Source organism: Leptodactylus fuscus, chromosome 8 (genome assembly GCF_031893055.1).
Source record: "Leptodactylus fuscus isolate aLepFus1 chromosome 8, aLepFus1.hap2, whole genome shotgun sequence".
NCBI classification, from domain to species: domain Eukaryota; kingdom Metazoa; phylum Chordata; class Amphibia; order Anura; family Leptodactylidae; genus Leptodactylus; species Leptodactylus fuscus.
The window spans coordinates 81,882,384-81,901,647 of record NC_134272.1 but is presented as its reverse complement, the minus strand read 5'-3'; the positions used below and the strand labels follow the sequence as shown (position 1 = coordinate 81,901,647).

Sequence of the window (19,264 nt, the reverse complement as noted above, 5' to 3'; positions counted from 1 at the left end):
TGGAATTAATATAATAATGTACAGCACTATGGGATTAATATAATAATGTAAAGCACCATGGAATTAATATAATAATGTACAGTACCATGGGATTAATATAATAATGTACAACACCATGGAATTAATATAATAATGTACAGCACTATGGGATTAATATAATAATGTAAAGCACCATGGAATTAATATAATAATGTACAGTACCATGGGATTAATATAATAATGTACAGCACCATGGAATTAATATAATAATGTACAGCACCATGGAATTAATATAATAATGTACAGCACCATGGGATTAATGGTGCTATATAAATAAACAATAATAATAATTCAGAGGGGTCACCGGTGATGTCTGTGCGCCCATCCTGACCACCACTTCAATCATAATGGGGGGAGAACACATCCCTGTTACCCTGATGGTGGGGGTCTCAGCGGTCACATCCACACCCATTCACCATTGATCCCCCTATTTTATAGATTGGTACACCCCACCAGACCCGCCATTTTGGAGATTTTCTGACCTAGTCGTCTAGTCATTACAATTTGTCTCTTGCCAAGGTGACTCGGATCCTTACGCTTGCCTATTTTCCCGCTTCCCACACACAGGGGTATATGTATAAAGACTGGTATATTAAATGCCAGTTTTTATAACCCTGATGAAACGCTCCTGTGCCGAGCCGTAACTTAGGAAGAAATCTACGCCAGTAAATGGGTGGAAATTATATTAAACGTAACGCCACAACAAATGCCGCATTCGCTTTTATGATCGCAACATGGGAGGGGCAAAAATGCCGGTTGTGACAATTTTTGTCGCAACTGGCGTATATAAAGTCGTAAACCTGATGCGTGCGACTTTTTTACTCTCGATATCTGGCGCAAATGACTTATAAATATCTCTCACTGACTCTTACTGCTGCATTGCCTTGCAGGGAGCTATTGAGGGTCATCCCCGTCACAGTATCAGTGTTATATATTGATATACAGTATATACAGTATACAAGGGATTCCAACGCCTCTCGAGCGCCCCCACCGGCTACTCCCGGCATTACACACAGCCCCCGTCTCCCAGCAGCGCTATCGCTGCTCCATTTTGCCCCCGTAACCACGCCCCCACTTTTACGTCACTGAACCCTCTAAACCACGCCTCTTCCTGAAAACCACCCCTCTCACATTAGTTGTTAGCTACAAACCCCGCCTCCCATGCGTTCTGATTGGCTGCCTTCCGTGTCCGTCATTTGCATCTCTAAGCCGCCCGGCCCCGCCCTTGCTGTTAGTCGCGGAGGAGGAGGCGAGAAAACAAAAACAATGTTCGGCGCCGCCATCTTGGCCCGGGATCCGTGCAGCTGAATGGGCAGAGATGAGAGGACTCGGAGTGAGGAGGAGGCGACTTGTAGGCCGGACACGCTGCGCGGACACTGAGAGGCCTCACTGGAGCCAGTGACTGGGGACAGGCCTGTGCACGGAGGGGGGAGCTGACTTATCCCGTCCTCTGCCTCCCTCTCCATACAGTAGTGTCCGTGTTCTCGCCGCCACCCCCGGGACATGGGGGCCCCGCTCTCCCGGCTGCTGCTGCTTCTGACTCTGCCCTCCGGTTGGTGACCCGCCGCAGCGCCCCCTGTGTCCCCCGCCTCGTCCTCCTCACCACTGCTATTACTATTACTGGAGCGTGTGGATCTATCTGCAGCCATGGGAGCTGCCACCAAGCTGGCCTTCGCCGTGTTCCTGATCTCCTGCTCCTCAGGTAAGAAGAGACCCGCAATATACTGCGGGGGATCATGTGGGGGATCTGTATGTGCTGGGATCATGTGAGGGATCTGTATGGTGGGGGATCATGTGAGGGATCTGTATGTCCTGGGATCATGTGAAGGATCTGTATGTCCTGGGATTATGTGGGGATTTGTATGTGGTGGGATCATGTGGGAGATCTGTATGTGCTCTGATCATATTGAGGATCTGTATGTCCTGGGATCATGTGGGAGATCTGTATGTCCTGGGATCATGTGGGGGATCTTCATGTGCTCTGATCATGTGGTAGATCTGTATGTGCTGACATTTGTATGTACAGGGATCATGTGGAGGATCTGCTTGTGCTGGGATCATGTGTGGGTTTCTGGATCTGCTTGTGATGGGATCATGTGTGGGTTTCTGGATCTGCTTGTGCTGAGATCATGTGTGGGTTTCTATGTACAGGAATCTTGTGGGAGTTTTTCACGTTCAGGGATCCTGTGGGAGATGGAATTGTGTATACTGAGATCATGGAGGAATTTGATGTAATCTTTACACAGGGATCATGTGAGAAATCTTGTGTACGGGGATCAAGTGATCTACACACATTGTGTACAGGGATCCAATAGAGTTTCATATAATGTGCTCGATCTGTGCCGGAAAAGTAATTTGTACTGACTTTGTGCATGGATCAAGTAAGAGATTTGTAAGAAGTCTTGTAAGAGATCTCTACTCTATATACTGAGACTGAGAGATTTGCACTATGTACAGGGGATCATGTGAGATCTTACTCCTGTACAGTATCTGTGCACATAAGATCTCTGTATACCGCAGGTTATGAAGGAATCGTGTAAGCAATTTCTAAATACTCGGGCCATGTGATCTGTATACATTGATCATTTAAGATATCTATAAGGGATCATGTAAGAATTCTATAAATACATGCCATGTAATCTATACATACTGCATACATGTAGGAAATCTACACACTATATGGGGATCATATCTATATACACAATATTTGGAGTGCACATAGTGTATACTGGGAGAAGAGATCTGCACACACAATACTTTGTATCCATGTAGGAGATCTAGTCATACAATGTATCAGGAGCTCAGACAATGTGTCCAGGGATCAGGGGAGATTTTATTTCCACTTGGGGATCATATAAGAGAACTATTCATGATATATAATGGGATCATGTAGGATATGGGCACATACTATACCAAGGGATGGTGTATCATGTGCTATATACTGGGATCATGTAAGAGATCTGCATGTGCTATATACAGGAATCATGTAAGAAATCTGCATGTGCTATATACTGGGATCATGTAAGAGATCTGCATGTGCTCTATACTGGGATCATGTAAGAGATCTGCATGTGCTCTATACTGGGATCATGTAAGAGATCTGCATATACTGTATACAGGAATCACGTGAGAGATCTGCACACTTATATACTGTGATCTATGTATGTGCTGTCTATGGCGGTCGTGTAATATGGTGTTGCACTCACTATATACTCCTGTCATGTAACAGATCTGTATCCTGTGATCCCATGTTGGTGCTCATACATGTATTTGCCTCCTCCGTATATATTGCAGTGGCGCTGTATATACTTTATACCTATATCACACTATGTATGACATCTGTTGTATCTGGTGGGGCCCTTTGGGGCCAGTTATTTTTGCTTTTGTAGATTTTCTGTTACTTTATATCCAGATGTAAACACCGGGGCCTATGTGAGGGTCGGCTGGTTTGGGGAGGGTGTTCATATTGTACATTTTGGGGTTCATTATGATGCACACCGCACCCCCGACTGTAGTGAGTCCCAATAAATTCAATGTGATGGTTGATCCTACAATGTTATATTTTGCTGCGTTGCCCATCACCTATTGAGGATCACTAAATCATGGTGCCAGCGTCCATGTGGACCCCACGTTGCTGTATACAGGGTACCTGCGGCGTATTTGGCAGAGCTTGTATTTGATGAATGGCCCATAATGGAAGTTCATGTCGCAGGGCCACTAAGGGCCACATGGGCTGCTGCCTGCGATTTGGATTTAGCTGTCATGCTATGAGCAGGGCCCCTGCCAGACACCCAGATGTCTGCCCTCCGGAGCGTCCAGCATTAACCCTGCGTTCCCCAGTTTCGTGGCTAATGGCAGAGCATTTCAGGACAGCCCTCCATGTGCAGCGCTGAAACTCAACCTTTATTGACCGTATTGCTGTCTTCTGATGGGCGCCCCTCCTCCTCTTCTCCCCGTCCTTCTTGCATTTGCTGAGCTTGACACGCAAGTAATGTGCCTGCGTATTGGTGCAAGCAATGGCCGAGCGCCTGGGACGCCCTAATAGTATACATTAAAAACAGCTGGACGGGAGCGTTTGATAGAGTATCTGGTGTAAGTGGAGTCAGCAGGTGGCCGGCTATAGGCAAACATGGAGCGCAAATCCTCCCGGTGACAGATATGTTGCTGCAGTTGCATTTCTCACGTAATGGAAGGTGACATTCTGGGGGGAGGGGGGTTCTTTTTTTTTTTCTTTTTTCTGCCACCCACAACGGCTTTGGTGCGATCTGTTTTCGGAAAAGTTCTCCATATATTTGTTCCTAGAGATCCGGGGATTATCCATATGGAGCAGGTGACAAATACGTATGTGATGTTGGGTACGGTTGGATGGTGAGCGGCGATCAGCAGTTTGGTACATGCGAGACCACACGACAACCACGTGACTGCGCCTTGGTGGACCACACTATAAGGTGCTTGTGACCCGTGCACCGATAGTCACATGATAGCGAGTCGCAGACGAGTAACACAATGTTTTTTTGGTTGTGTTACTTGGTGTATCGCGACAAAGTGGCCACCTAGTCCTAGCCAAATGGCCAGTTGCATGCATGACATTGAACTCTAAGGCTGTATTCACACAACAGTGAATAGTGTCTGGCGGGTTTTTTTTATGGCATAAGTCGTGTCAGGTTTTTGCCTGTTTTCTCAGACCCCTCTATACAATCAACTGTGTGGGGGATCCATGAAAACAAGAGACACTTGGGTGCAAGATGACAACGGGTTGGATTTTTCAACAGTTGCTTTACGTCACAGGTAGTCGCCTTGCAATCTTGGAGGGGGGGGGGGGGGCAAAGTCCCTATAAAGATTTAGGACACTTGCACACAGACAGGGTTTACGTACGTACGCTCTCGGGAGTTTCATACCTGTACATGTGGGTTTTGGTGCAGATTATAAATCTAAATAAATTTAGGCGCACCCTAGGTCACATTCTGCACCCGGTCTGAAAAATCCAGGGACACATTCACGTTAATGCTGATGGTTTATGGTGCAGATTTTCCGCTGATGGTGCGTACACACTCTTAACGTGTCGCTATCATGTGACCAATAGGGGTATGTTGAGTCACGTGACCCTTCACGTGGTCTGTTGTTCTAGGTCTACGCGGCGGCCGTGGCTTTTACATTTTCTTTTACATCTATTTAGTAGATTCGTTAAAACGGAAGCAAAGTGAAGGGAACTCAATTCCATGTCACAAAGTAACAAGATCCCTTGTTGATTTATACACAAATCATTACAAAAAAACCCCTGGCGATAGATCCGTTACCCTGAACCCCGTGCACCCTGATACCCTCCCTACCATTGGCATGATGCAGAAACCTTGAAGTAAATGCACCCCATGATGGCGGTGGTCCTGGTGCCCCCTTGTAACTAATAATGGTGGAGGCGGCTGTGCAGAAATCCTTCAGGGTAAGGAATCTGCAAACCGTCAAGTTGTGGTACTTTATGGGTAATAGCGCCACGTTGTGATCTTGTTGCACATCTACGTATTGCTTTATAATACATTTGTCCAAACGTTGCATTTTTATTTGTGTTAAGCTTTAAATTTCTCCTAATGAACCAGGAGGATCAGGATGAACAGCTCTCTAGGCCCTGACGAGATAGGACAGCGCTGCTTTGTGTGTAGTAGATGGAATATAATGGACGCTATGTGTCAGGGGGTGTCGGGTCCCTTTAAGCTGCCAGGCGGTGTAGCAGTGCCCATCCCGTTCGGGTGGCAGGTACGTTGTTTGGTTTGTGGGGTTGTCGCTGCAGTCGCTCCGCATTAAAGGCTTTGGTGTTTGCTAACAGAAGGAATCTAAATGTTTAATGTGTGATTTATCCGTCCCTTCCAGCCAGCGGAACGCGTTCTGCTCCAGCGGCGCGGTGTCACGGTGCCAGTCCGCTCTGGATTTGACTCCTTAGGTCCCGCATTGTTTGGCGGTATTTGTGAGGCTTCACCTCTACTGAATGGATCCGATTCCTTGTGGTTATTAAATACGGGGGGTGGGGGGGTTCTGCTCCCCTCTCTATAGTGGTATTGATTCCGCGCGGCTATGTTGAGCTGTGTAAGTGCAGGTTCTGCCAGCTGAGGAGCACATGGAGGCCGCACGCTTTCTGTAAATCTTCAGCAATTGCATTTTTTTTTCTTTGATGCTTTAAGTGCAGAATTTGTTTTAGTGAGGGGGTGAATGTGGCTCCTTCCCACCCCCTCCTCACGTGGACCTCCTATTGCATCATGTGGTGGGCCTCGCCAAGGTCCGACGTCTGCACTTTCACACCCCTTAAGTGTGTCAGGATTTTGTTTTATCACAATCCATCTAGAGAGTGAGATGAATGCTGGGATGACGCCTCTGTGACACATTGTGTACACGGTTACATTCCTTCTGCTCTCGCGACGCCTGTGTCGGTCTTCACTGTTATTGTGGCATTCTATTTGTGCACCAGGCAGCTCAGGATGAGCACTGGACTGGCATAGCTCTCCCTTGGCAGGGAGTGGACTTGTTTGTTTTGTAGAAACCAGGAGTTGGGTTTTAGTAATTTTGTGGTTTTTGTCATATGTGGATTTTCAGTCTGTGTCATGCACGGTGTGATTTGTTTTTTGTTTTTTTGTTTTTTGCTTTTCTTTTTTCAGAACAAATTGAGAAATTTTACACTTTCCCTCGGAGGTAATTTTTTTTTTTTTTCCTTGCTTCCTGCTGTTTTGGAATGTGAGCTGCAAAATGTGACCAAAAAAAAAAAAAAAAATCTAATTGAGCGTTCCACCTCGGACACCCGTTCTGTGGACATCAGATAGGTGATGGGATTTTTCGTATGAGCAGTCCCACCATCAAAAGTAACTCTAGTTGGGGCCGTCGGCACAAGCGGCTGGGCATGCAGGTAGTTTCAGTGGACAGCTGGCCAAAAATATCCGGCATGGCGATAAGTTTTTGGCCAGATGTGAACAGTTATGGCGGCTACTATGTGTCGGATAGATGGGGGATCATCGGCCTAATTGGATAGTTCGACCACCGGAACTCTAAGGTGTACGGCCTTTATAATAATACTGATAGTCTGACCCTTACAGGGGTGTTCTGCATGACAGAGATTGGTGACCTATCCTGTATCGGATGTGTAGGGGTCCGACCCCTAGCACTGCCCCCCTACACACACACACACTGACGGGTCTGATAGTGATGACCTGATGTAATCTATAATCATGTTTAATCCAAAAACGCCCTTCAAGGTGCCCATACACCTTTATTAATGATTGGGCCAAGAGTTCTCTCCCCAATACACCCCCCTCCCCCCAATACACGTGCTCAATGGACTTTGATTCTTATGTATTTGGGGGTAACCAGAGAGGGATGAGCGCTGCTGCCAGTCACCAGGTGGGGGCAGTATATCTCCTACTATGACATAAGGATTGGACATGGAAATCCAGTGTCCCCGATCCTTCTCTGGAGACCACGTATACATTATAGAGGAGCAGTGCAGACCCATGTGTAGGGGGCAGAGATGACTGGACTCGCGCATGCAGTTTTGGTGCTGTTTTGAGCCAAACCCTGAAACTCAAGTCTTTCCAATAGATTTGCATCAAAACCTGCCTGTGTGACCGCGGCCTGAAGGCCTGTTCCCCGGTATGATGGGGTGCGGGGTTGTTCGTGGCCTCCTGCATCGCTGGTGTGTTTTGGGGCTGTGGAGACTTGTTCCTTGGCTTTCGGGTGACTTTTTTTTTTTTTCCTTTTATTATTTGTGGAAATTGATTTTGGCGTGTGTAACGTACATTGTGGTTCTGTAGCTGCTCGGCATGTTGTGACTGGTCTGAGCGCTGCCATCATGACAAGTGAGTCGTTTCTCTGCAACCTTTTGCATGACATGTGGGTGGTAGAGGCCGCCATGGGTGCCCTGTCAATTTACAGCCTCGTAGATCCCTCTGGTGCTCATTTGGGTTATTGGGCCCCTGCTTGTCCCTGTAATAAGGTATAGAGAATACAGATGTGCTTAGGCCCAGGCCTCAGTGATATTCTACAACAGTCTGAAGATTATAGCGGGATAAAGGGGGACTCCAATCTTATAAACGGGTGTCATATCACTAGGACAGGGGGCGGTAACCTCCAGCTCTTGGGAAACAACAACTCCCAGCATGCCTATTTGTTCAGAGAATGGAGCATGCTGGGAGTTGTAGTTTCATTGGTGACCCCGCATGAGGGTCTAGTCCCCACCATTTCTGAGTACAGCGTCTGCATCGCTGGGGCCCTTTCTCTGTTTTTCCTTGCACAGCAGGGCCCTCACTTTTCTGACTTCTGTTCGGGAGCCCTGTCTGAGTTAGGACTAGAGTATTATCCGCTCCCACTCTAGTGGACTGACCGCAGCTCCCCGTCATGATATCGGCAGCTCACCAGGGAATTCAGGCGCCATCTTTACTTTTAAAAGGGATTGTCAAGGCGAGAAGACCCCTTTGAAAGTCCAGACCTTGCTTTTGTTTTTCGGCCCTTTCCAGAGATTTGTTTTTATTGCCCGCCATTCACACTAGCCCATATCCAGGGGTTTGCTCATCCTTGAGTCTTTTGGCTGCAGTGTATAAGCCAAAGCCCAGCTCCAGATCAGCAGGCCGTGCAGGGAAACCTGAGGGATTGCTGTAGATTATGAGCCCCATATAGGGATTAGAGATGAGCGAGTACTGTTCGGATCAGCCGACCCGAACAGCACGCACGCATTGAAATGAATGGAAGCACCTGGTACTTCCGCTTTGACGCCGGCCGCTTAACCCCCCGCGTGCCGGCTACGTCCATTCATTTCAATGCGTGCGTGCTGTTGGGATCGGCTGATCCGAACAGTACTCGCTCATCTCTAATAGGGATCACAATGTACTTTTCCCTATTAGTATGTCTTTGTAGAATGGGAGGAAATCCACACAACACGGGGAGAACATACAAACTCCTTGCAGATGTTGTTCCTAGCGGGATTCGAACCCAGGACTCCAGCGCTGCAACCACTGAGCCACCATGTTGCCCTAAGGATCGGTGTTTTGAGGGGTTTCCATCCATGATGTGTGTGATGTGATGTTCTTGGTCTTACATATGGGTTGTGTCCTCTGTCCCCCACGTGTATTTTGGTGGTGCGACCCTAAACAATCCTTTAAGACCTGCATTGCAGCATAGTTGTGCATATTTATTATCAGGTCTTTTCTTTTCTTTTTTTTTTCTCTTGTTTAAATGGCATCAGTCTCCGAATCCGAATCAATATTTCCTTTGCTGGCAGGTGGCGGGCCGCCAGTTACTCTAGACCGGAGAAATGGCCGCTCGGGCTCCTGCAAAGCCTCCTGTTTTTCTTAGCAGATTATTGCCATTCCTTTCTCCTCTCCTTACATGTCGGCTCTCGAGCTCTTTAAATAACTCTACAAACAGGGGTTGGGCCTTGTTCTCACAGGTATTATCTCTACCTGTGTGGGGTCGAGGGTTTTTTTTTGTTGCGTTTTGCACCTATAGAATCATTGGCTTGTGGGATGTGGCGAGGGTCGGCTTTTGTATGTTAGGGAATTGCGTGATTGGTAATTTCCTAATACACTTGTCCGTCGTCCTCTCCATTCATGTCGTATTATAAATCCAGCGACATGGGCCTGGTGTTGTGTGCCTTTAAGCTATATTGTTCTTAAAGGCAAAGTATCGGATGTAAATAATATAATAGTAATCGGACATATGGGCCGTCAGTCCAACCCTGCACCTCTCGCCCCAATGACCCCTGGGTTGTATAGTGACATCACAGGGAACAGGAAGGGTGAAAATACCGCAAAACGTGTAACTATTCCCTGCACATAAATGGAGGGCCTAGTGCTAAACTGGATGGCCGTGCTCCTAGACGTTACATAGACTCTACATGCACGCTGTATACCGTACTATGGTGTAATATTGTGCAGTGTGTGACTACTGATGTGACGCCAGCGGATGACTCAGGCAATGCCAGTGTGGTAGAGGAAAGGAAAATGTGGTTTTTGTTATGATGACAATTGGTAAAACCTGCTGGGTTGGATCGGGGAGGATGTTCTTGTGCAATGATCCTGTATTAGTAACCCTGCTATAATAGAAGGGAATATAACCTGTTATACCGTGTGGCTGTGTGTATACAGGTCCCTACAGATTGGCACACATTGCAGTCAGTGCAGGTGATGATGATGATGTCCCCAGATGACATAATATGTGGTTGGTGGTCCCTCCTATGATGTACATTTACCCTCATTGGCATTTCTTATCTCCCCAGTTTACCTTTCATGTAGATCATACAGCACAATATATTACCGTAGTGCAAGTGTCCGCTTATTGTGAAACTACAACTCCCAGCATGCTCCACTCACTTCTATAAGAGCTCCAAGAGCAGCAGAGCCAGCATGCATGCTGGGAGTTGTAGTCTCAGCACAGCTGCCGTGTCCTAGCTCGCAGATCCCTGTGATAGTGTTTAGTGTGTTTGTTTCTATTTGGCCGTGTTCACACAGGTCCGCTGCACTTATTAGGAAACTCTCCTATGCCATGTTGTATTTCAGCGGCTTTTCCAGTGTGAATATCCAGCGTGTTCATTATTATATATATATATATACACTCACCGGCCACTTTATTAGGTACACCATGCTAGTAACGGGTTGGACCCCCTTTTGCCTTCAGAACTGCCTCAATTCTTCGTGGCATAGATTCAACAAGGTGCTGGAAGCATTCCTCAGAGATTTTGGTCCATATTGACATGATGGCATCACACAGTTGCCGCAGATTTGTCGGCTGCACATCCATGATGCGAATCTCCCGTTCCACCACATCCCAAAGATGCTCCTCTATTGGATTGAGATCTGGTGACTGTGGAGGCCATTGGAGTACAGTGAACTCATTGTCATGTTCAAGAAACCAGTCTGAGATGATTCCAGCTTTATGACATGGCATTGCATTATCCTGCTGAAAGTAGCCATCAGATGTTGGGTACATTGTGGTCATAAAGGGATGGACATGGTCAGCAACAATACTCAGGTAGGCTTTGGCGTTGCAACGATGCTCAATTGGTACCAAGGGGCGCAAAGAGTGCCAAGAAAATATTCCCCACACCATGACACCACCACCACCAGCCTGAACCGTTGATACAAGGCAGGATGGATCCATGCTTTCATGTTGTTGACGCCAAATTCTGACCCTACCATCCAAATGTCGCAGCAGAAATCGAGACTCATCAGACCAGGCAACGTTTTTCCAATCTTCAATTGTCCAATTTCGATGAGCTTGTGCAAATTGTAGCCTCAGTTTCCTGTTCTTAGCTGAAAGGAGTGGCACCCGGTGTGGTCTTCTGCTGCTGTAGCCCATCTGCCTCAAAGTTCGACGTACTGTGCGGCGTTCAGAGATGCTCTTCTGGCTACCTTGGTTGTAACGGGTGGCTATTTGAGTCACTGTTGCCTTTCTATCAGCTCGAACCAGTCTGGCCATTCTCCTCTGACCTCTGGCATCAACAACGCATTTCCGCCCACAGAACTGCCGCTCACTGGATGTTTTTTCTTTTTCGGACCATTCTCTGTAAACCCTAGAGATGGTTGTGCGTGAAAATCCCAGTAGATCAGCAGTTTCTGAAATACTCAGACCAGCCCTTCTGGCACCAACAACCATGCCACGTTCAAAGGCACTCAAATCACCTTTCTTCCCCATACTGATGCTCGGTTTGAACTGCAGGAGATTGTCTTGACCATGTCTACATGCCTAAATGCACTGAGTTGCTGCCATGTGATTGGCTGATTAGAAATTAAGTGTTAACGAGCAGTTGGACAGGTGTACCTAATAAAGTGGCCGGTGAGTGTATATATATATTCCCGCAGTGTGAACTTGCACTAACACCTTCTCGTGTTCGCCTCGCTCTATAAGTAATGGCCTTCGTCTGACACGGAGTAAGGCTGTACAATGTACAGTGTCTTGTTTGCTGGGGTGTATGTACTATGGAGTGTTGTGTATGTATGTATTTATGTATACGGCCTGTTGTGTATGTATGTATTTAGGCTGGCCTTACACGGCCGTAATGTAAGTCCGCAAATAGTCCGCAATTGAGAGTTTTCAATTGTGGACACATTATATTCAGTGTAGCCTCTTACACCACCGGATATTTTATCCGTGGTGTGGCCGGGCCGCAACCGTGGTCCGTGGGCACAGCACTCAGCATCTAGTGTTGCTGATCAGCAACTTGCGGACTGTACATTCTATACGGCCGTGTAAGACCAGCCTTATGTATACGGCGTGTTGTGTATGTATGTATTTATGTATACGGCGTGTTGTGTATGTATGTATTTATGTATATGGCGTGTTGTGTATGTATACAGCGTGCAGTGTATGCATGTATACAGCGTACACTGTATATATATGGCGTGTGGTATATGTACTATGCCGTGTTATGTATGTATACATCATGTGGTGTACTTACTATGGTGTGCAATGTATGTATACGGCGTGTGGTGTATATGTATGGTGTATGTATGCATATGGCATGAAGTGTATGTATGTACCATGGCATGTTATGTATGTATTCGGCGTGTGGTGTATGTACTATGACGTGTTATATATGTGTACAGCGTGCGATCTCTGTATACCATACAGTGGGTAATGTATGTATACGGCATGCGATCTCTGTATACCATACAGTGGGTGATGTATGTATACGGCGTGTGGTGTATGTATACCATACAGTGAGCGATGTATGTATACAGCGTGTGGTGTATGTACTATGATGTGTTATGTATGTATACAGCGTGCGATCTCTGTATACTATGTATGTATACGGCGTGTGGTGTATGTACTATGATGTGTTATGTATGTATACAGCGTGCGATCTCTGTATACCATACAGTGAGCGATGTATGTATACGGCGTGTGGTGTATGTACTATGATGTGTTATGTATGTATACAGCGTGCGATCTCTGTATACTATGTATGTATACGGCGTGTGGTGTATGTACTATGATGTGTTATGTATGTATACAGCGTGCGATCTCTGTATACTATGTATGTATACGGCGTGTGGTGTATGTACTATGATGTGTTATGTATGTATACAGCGTGCGATCTCTGTATACTATGTATGTATACGGCGTGTGGTGTATGTACTATGATGTGTTATGTATGTATACAGCGTGCGATCTCTGTATACTATGTATGTATACGGCGTGTGGTGTATGTACTATGATGTGTTATGTATGTATACAGCGTGCGATCTCTGTATACCATACAGTGAGCGATGTATGTATACAGCGTGTGGTGTATGTACTATGATGTGTTATGTATGTATACAGCGTGCGATCTCTGTATACTATGTATGTATACGGCATGTGGTGTATGTACTATGATGTGTTATGTATGTATACAGCGTGCGATCTCTGTATACCATACAGTGAGCGATGTATGTATACAGCGTGTGGTGTATGTACTATGATGTGTTATGTATGTATACGGCGTGCGATCTCTGTATACTATGTATGTATACGGCGTGTGGTGTATGTACTATGATGTGTTATGTATGTATACAGCGTGCGATCTCTGTATACCATACAGTGAGCGATGTATGTATACAGCGTGTGGTGTATGTACTATGATGTGTTATGTATGTATACAGCGTGCGATCTCTGTATACTATGTATGTATACGGCATGTGGTGTATGTACTATGATGTGTTATGTATGTATACAGCGTGTGGTGTATGTACTATGATGTGTTATGTATGTATACGGCGTGCGATCTCTGTATACTATGTATGTATACGGCATGTGGTGTATGTACTATGATGTGTTACGTATGTATACAGCGTGCGATCTCTGTATACTATGTATGTATACGGCATGTGGTGTATGTACTATGATGTGTTACGTATGTATACAGCGTGCGATCTCTGTATACTATGTATGTATACGGCATGTGGTGTATGTACTATGATGTGTTATGTATGTATACGGCGTGCGATCTCTGTATACTATGTATGTATACGGCGTGTGCTGTATGTACTATGATGTGTTATGTATGTATACGGCGTGCGATCTCTGTATACTATGTATGTATACGGCGTGTGGTGTATGTACTATGATGTGTTATGTATGTATACGGCGTGCGATCTCTGTATACTATGTATGTATACGGCGTGTGGTGTATGTACTATGATGTGTTATGTATGTATACGGCGTGCGATCTCTGTATACTATGTATGTATACGGCGTGTGGTGTATGTACTATGATGTGTTATGTATGTATACGGTGTGCGATCTCTGTATACTATGTATGTATACGGCGTGTGGTGTATGTACTATGATGTGTTATGTATGTATACAGCGTGCGATCTCTGTATACTATGTATGTATACGGCGTGTGGTGTATGTACTATGATGTGTTATGTATGTATACGGCGTGCGATCTCTGTATACTATGTATGTATACGGCGTGTGGTGTATGTACTATGATGTGTTATGTATGTATACGGCGTGCGATCTCTGTATACTATGTATGTATACGGCGTGTGGTGTATGTACTATGATGTGTTATGTATGTATACGGCGTGCGATCTCTGTATACTATGTATGTATACGGCGTGTGGTGTATGTACTATGATGTGTTATGTATGTATACGGCGTGCGATCTCTGTATACTATGTATGTATACGGCGTGTGGTGTATGTACTATGATGTGTTATGTATGTATACGGCGTGCGATCTCTGTATACTATGTATGTATACGGCGTGTGGTGTATGTACTATGATGTGTTATGTATGTATACGGCGTGCGATCTCTGTATACTATGTATGTATACGGCGTGTGGTGTATGTACTATGATGTGTTATGTATGTATACAGCGTGCGATCTCTGTATACTATGTATGTATACGGCGTGTGGTGTATGTACTATGATGTGTTATGTATGTATACGGCGTGCGATCTCTGTATACTATGTATGTATACGGCGTGTGGTGTATGTACTATGATGTGTTATGTATGTATACGGCGTGCGATCTCTGTATACTATGTATGTATACGGCGTGTGGTGTATGTACTATGATGTGTTATGTATGTATACGGCGTGCGATCTCTGTATACTATGTATGTATACGGCGTGTGGTGTATGTACTATGATGTGTTATGTATGTATACGGTGTGCGATCTCTGTATACTATGTATGTATACGGCGTGTGGTGTATGTACTATGATGTGTTATGTATGTATACGGCGTGCGATCTCTGTATACTATGTATGTATACGGCGTGTGGTGTATGTACTATGATGTGTTATGTATGTATACAGCGTGCGATCTCTGTATACTATGTATGTATACGGCGTGTGGTGTATGTACTATGATGTGTTATGTATGTATACGGCGTGCGATCTCTGTATACTATGTATGTATACGGCGTGTGGTGTATGTACTATGATGTGTTATGTATGTATACGGTGTGCGATCTCTGTATACTATGTATGTATACGGCGTGTGGTGTATGTACTATGATGTGTTATGTATGTATACGGTGTGCGATCTCTGTATACTATGTATGTATACGGCGTGTGCTGTATGTACTATGATGTGTTATGTATGTATACGGCGTGCGATCTCTGTATACTATGTATGTATACGGCGTGTGCTCGCTGCCTATGTGGGGTGACATGTGGTTATTGCAGCCTCTTCTCTCCCTGGCTATGATTTTGTGGCTCTGACCACATTTCTATATAGATGGTTTTCTGGTTTCGGCAGGGGGGCGGCCGCTTCCTCTTTCTCCCCCTTCTTGTTTACTGCGACTTCCTGCGAGCGAGCGGCTTCCTGTTCTGCTGTCTTAGTTTCGTGTATAATATGGGATTTGCTTTACTCGGTTGCTTCGGGGTATACAATGGTTTATTTTCACGTTTTCCGTGTTCGGCAGGTGCGAGATTCTCTGATTTTGATATCTATGTGTATTCTTAATGCTGAATGACTAACCTCTCGGTCGTGTCTTCACACAGCTGATGGGTTGTTACAATGTACCCTTGTTACAGAGGATTTCTGGGAAAATAACCTTTCAGGTTGCGTCCTTAGAGCGGTGTTGCGCCTATTGGGGCAGATTTCTGATGGACGAGGTTTCAGATTCTGATGGTTTCCATTCCCCACAGCACACGGTGTTATGTCGTATTACAATGTCCATCCATTTTGAGGATATTTGGGTATTCCTATAAGGTCTATCATCTCGCTGTAGTCTTCTGCAAGTGCGGGACAGCGACCATGTAATCCATATTGACTGGAGAATAAGCACATGAGGGGATGTTGTGCAGATCGGAGGAGTCGGCGTCCCTGACCTCACTAATTTGTCTGTATATTTACATTGTGGCTTTGGATAGTTATACGGTTAGCGAGCTTTTCACCGCTTCTTATTGCCCCTGTGATTTACATTAGCAGTATACGCCGGGCTCCAGATACTCGGGTGACTTTTAAAGGGATAATCCGTTATTTCACAGGGTGACTTGCTATCAGTGGGTGGGTCTCCCCCACCCACTCACCCACTTGGTCTCTCCCGCTGCACTATCCACCATTGGGCTTCGATTTGATTATCCGGCCAGAATCAGACATATTTTTTTTTTCCATGATGCAACAGTCTTTTATTTTGCCTTTTGACATTATAAGCTTTCTGCACTTTTGCAACCCCTTGGCTCCGACGCGTCTAAAGTAAACGAGAGAAAAAAATAAAATCTTGCAAATAATCTTGATTAAAATCTCATTGCCTTTTGCATATCCAGCTCACGTGCCAATCACACAATGTTTGCAACTAGAGATGAGCAAGTACTACTGCGAATAGCACGCACCCATAGGAATGAATGGAAGCGGCCGGCACGCAGACTTGGCCAGCCGCTTAACCCCCTGCGTGCCGGCTGCGTCCATTCATTCCTATGTGTGCGTGCTAATCCAAATGGGAGTTTCGAATAGCACTCGCTCATCTCTATTTGCAATAATAGGTAAGATACGGCATTATCCGTCCCAAATAGAAATGTTGTCATTGCAACATAAGATGTCAATAATACAACGCATAGGTACACATCATAATACAATGTATCACCTCGTTCCAAGCCGCAGGGTTCCATATACAATATAAATTGTAGGAAAGATCTTCTCTACCTATTTGTGGCAGAAGACAACTGGTTAAATTGACGGCTAAAGCTTCTCTGTGGACACGGCCTAAATTCTGTACAATAGATCTACAACGAAAAGCAGAAACGCATTGGTAGCGAAACCTCTGCCCTTGGGTGAGACAGAGGACCTACTCTAAGCTGCAGCAGCCTCTTTGCTTTGCATTGTCTTCTGACTTTCCTCTCCATAGACTTCTATAGGGACTTGTAATCTGATTATTTATGGAGTCTCAGGGTACGTTCACATCTGCACTTTCTGTTCCACTATTCCTGTAAGTAGCATTTTTCGGGCAGAAACCCGGCAGACCCGATTATAGTCTATGGGGTCCGCAGGTAACCGCTTTTTAAGCGGATTAGGTTTCTGTTTCTCTGGTCCCCAAGTGGAAGCCGAACGCAGGTGGGTGAACCTAGCGTCAGTCTGTCTTGAGAAACCAAGACAGAATTCATGGATATGAAGTAGTGTCACCTTTTGGTAGAGGAAAAGAGTCGGAGAAGTGGAGAAAGGGGCATTTTTCTGTCATTTAGCTCTATTACCACTTTTTTTTTTTTTTTTGCATTTGCACTCTTGGTTTATACAAAGTCCTTGTTAGTGACTAAAGTGCAGCTCACTCAGACTGTTTATATGGCACCCGCCCCATCTCGCCTACCACACAGAAGCCTATGGAGGAGGCCATTCATTGATCTATTGCCTCAGTCTGTTCAGTAGTATAGCCTTATCTTATAGCAGCGTCAAAAGTGATCCTTCAGCGTAGCAGTCTGCGCCTTTTCCTGCATCCTCCTCCTCCTCCTCCATAGACTTCTATGTATAAAGTAACTGATAAGTGGAGAAAGAAACCGATCTATTACAAAGTGTCTCCTATTCACCCGGACTGTTCATGGACTAGATATTTTATAGCTGGTGTTCCCCTTTAAGTAGCGTCGTATTCCGGACCTGTTGTTGGCGCCCATAGCGGGGGTCTGTGCTGCTTATTCCTGTTTATCTCAGGAGCCCCCCACACTGAATATTTCAGGCCTATTTCTGAGCTGTGAGGGTTAGACAGTGACATAATGCTGCGAAGGTTTAATATAGACTCCCATGTTACTAGAAAGAAAGCCGTGCCGGTGACTGCTGCCTGCGCTGCGCTCACCCCGGCCGCCGCACTATTCTAGGCCCAAATTCTGCGCAAACCTCAGATACTTTACTAGACGGTATGTGTTAACCTGTAATAAACCAGCGCACAGCGAGAAACGTGCTCGTGTCGTATCCGTTCCTGGTGTAGTCAGTGTATAGAAGGCAACGTCACATCGGTTTGGTGAACTGAAATTGGGAAGCTGTGGCGGATCTGTCCCACGATAGTCCGCACCCCGGTGGTGTCAGACCCCAGGTAGATCATCAGTTTGGCTGTCCAGCACATGGATCCCGCACAGATCTCCACGTGGCAGTGGGCGAGTGGCCTGTACAAGTAGTAGGGGCCGCGCTATAGAGGACGGGGCCCCTATTACTTCTGCATGGGTACTCCGGCACCTCGAGGCCGCTGGAACATCTGACCGAAATGTTGGACCCCAAGAGATCGTGTACCAATGACCTATCCTGCAGATGAATCTGGGGCTGTAAAAGCCGTTTTATTGGAGTTTTATGGAACCTAAAATCTTTGGGCATCGCCTGCACCTCTCAGTAATATACATCCGGATCCCTAAACCTGCCCCTGAACAGGGGCGTCAGCCGAGGGGGCAGAGAGGCAAGACTTTGGCTCCCAACGTGGAAGAGTTGGCATTTCAGTGGTCCGGGATGTGTATTACTACTCACAGCTGAGGGTTTGGTGTAATGTTTCCAGTCTATACAGGATTCGGTGAGAGAATCCTATGAGAAGCTCCAATCTGCCCCCCTACTAGAGCGCGTAAGAAACATCCAGCCCCTGTTATTGGGAATGGGTGTTAAAAACATTATTACCATATACACACACTTTGTCTTATTTTTCCAGATCCTGGGAAAGTTGTGTCTGATGTATACAGGCAGCCATATTGGTTACCTGGCCCAGTATATACGGCACATTGTACTGACACCTACCGGTCTGTACCTCTACGTTCCCGTCTCCTCCCGGATGTCGCTGCTCTGAC

General features: G+C 45.8%; 1 protein-coding gene across 4 annotated transcripts in view; it reads left to right on the top strand.

The window, feature by feature from the left end:
* Positions 1 to 1,272: 1,272 nt before the first annotated feature.
* The window catches only part of ACVR2A (activin A receptor type 2A), a 40,945-nt gene continuing 22,953 nt past the window's right edge, over positions 1,273 to 19,264 (top strand). For all 4 annotated transcript variants that reach the window (XM_075284531.1, XM_075284529.1, XM_075284530.1 and 1 more), the window contains exon 1: positions 1,273 to 1,741. In XM_075284531.1, coding sequence (XP_075140632.1) covers positions 1,687 to 1,741 — 55 coding nt within the window. In that variant the 5' untranslated portion in view covers positions 1,273 to 1,686. The remainder of the gene's footprint in view (positions 1,742 to 19,264) is intronic.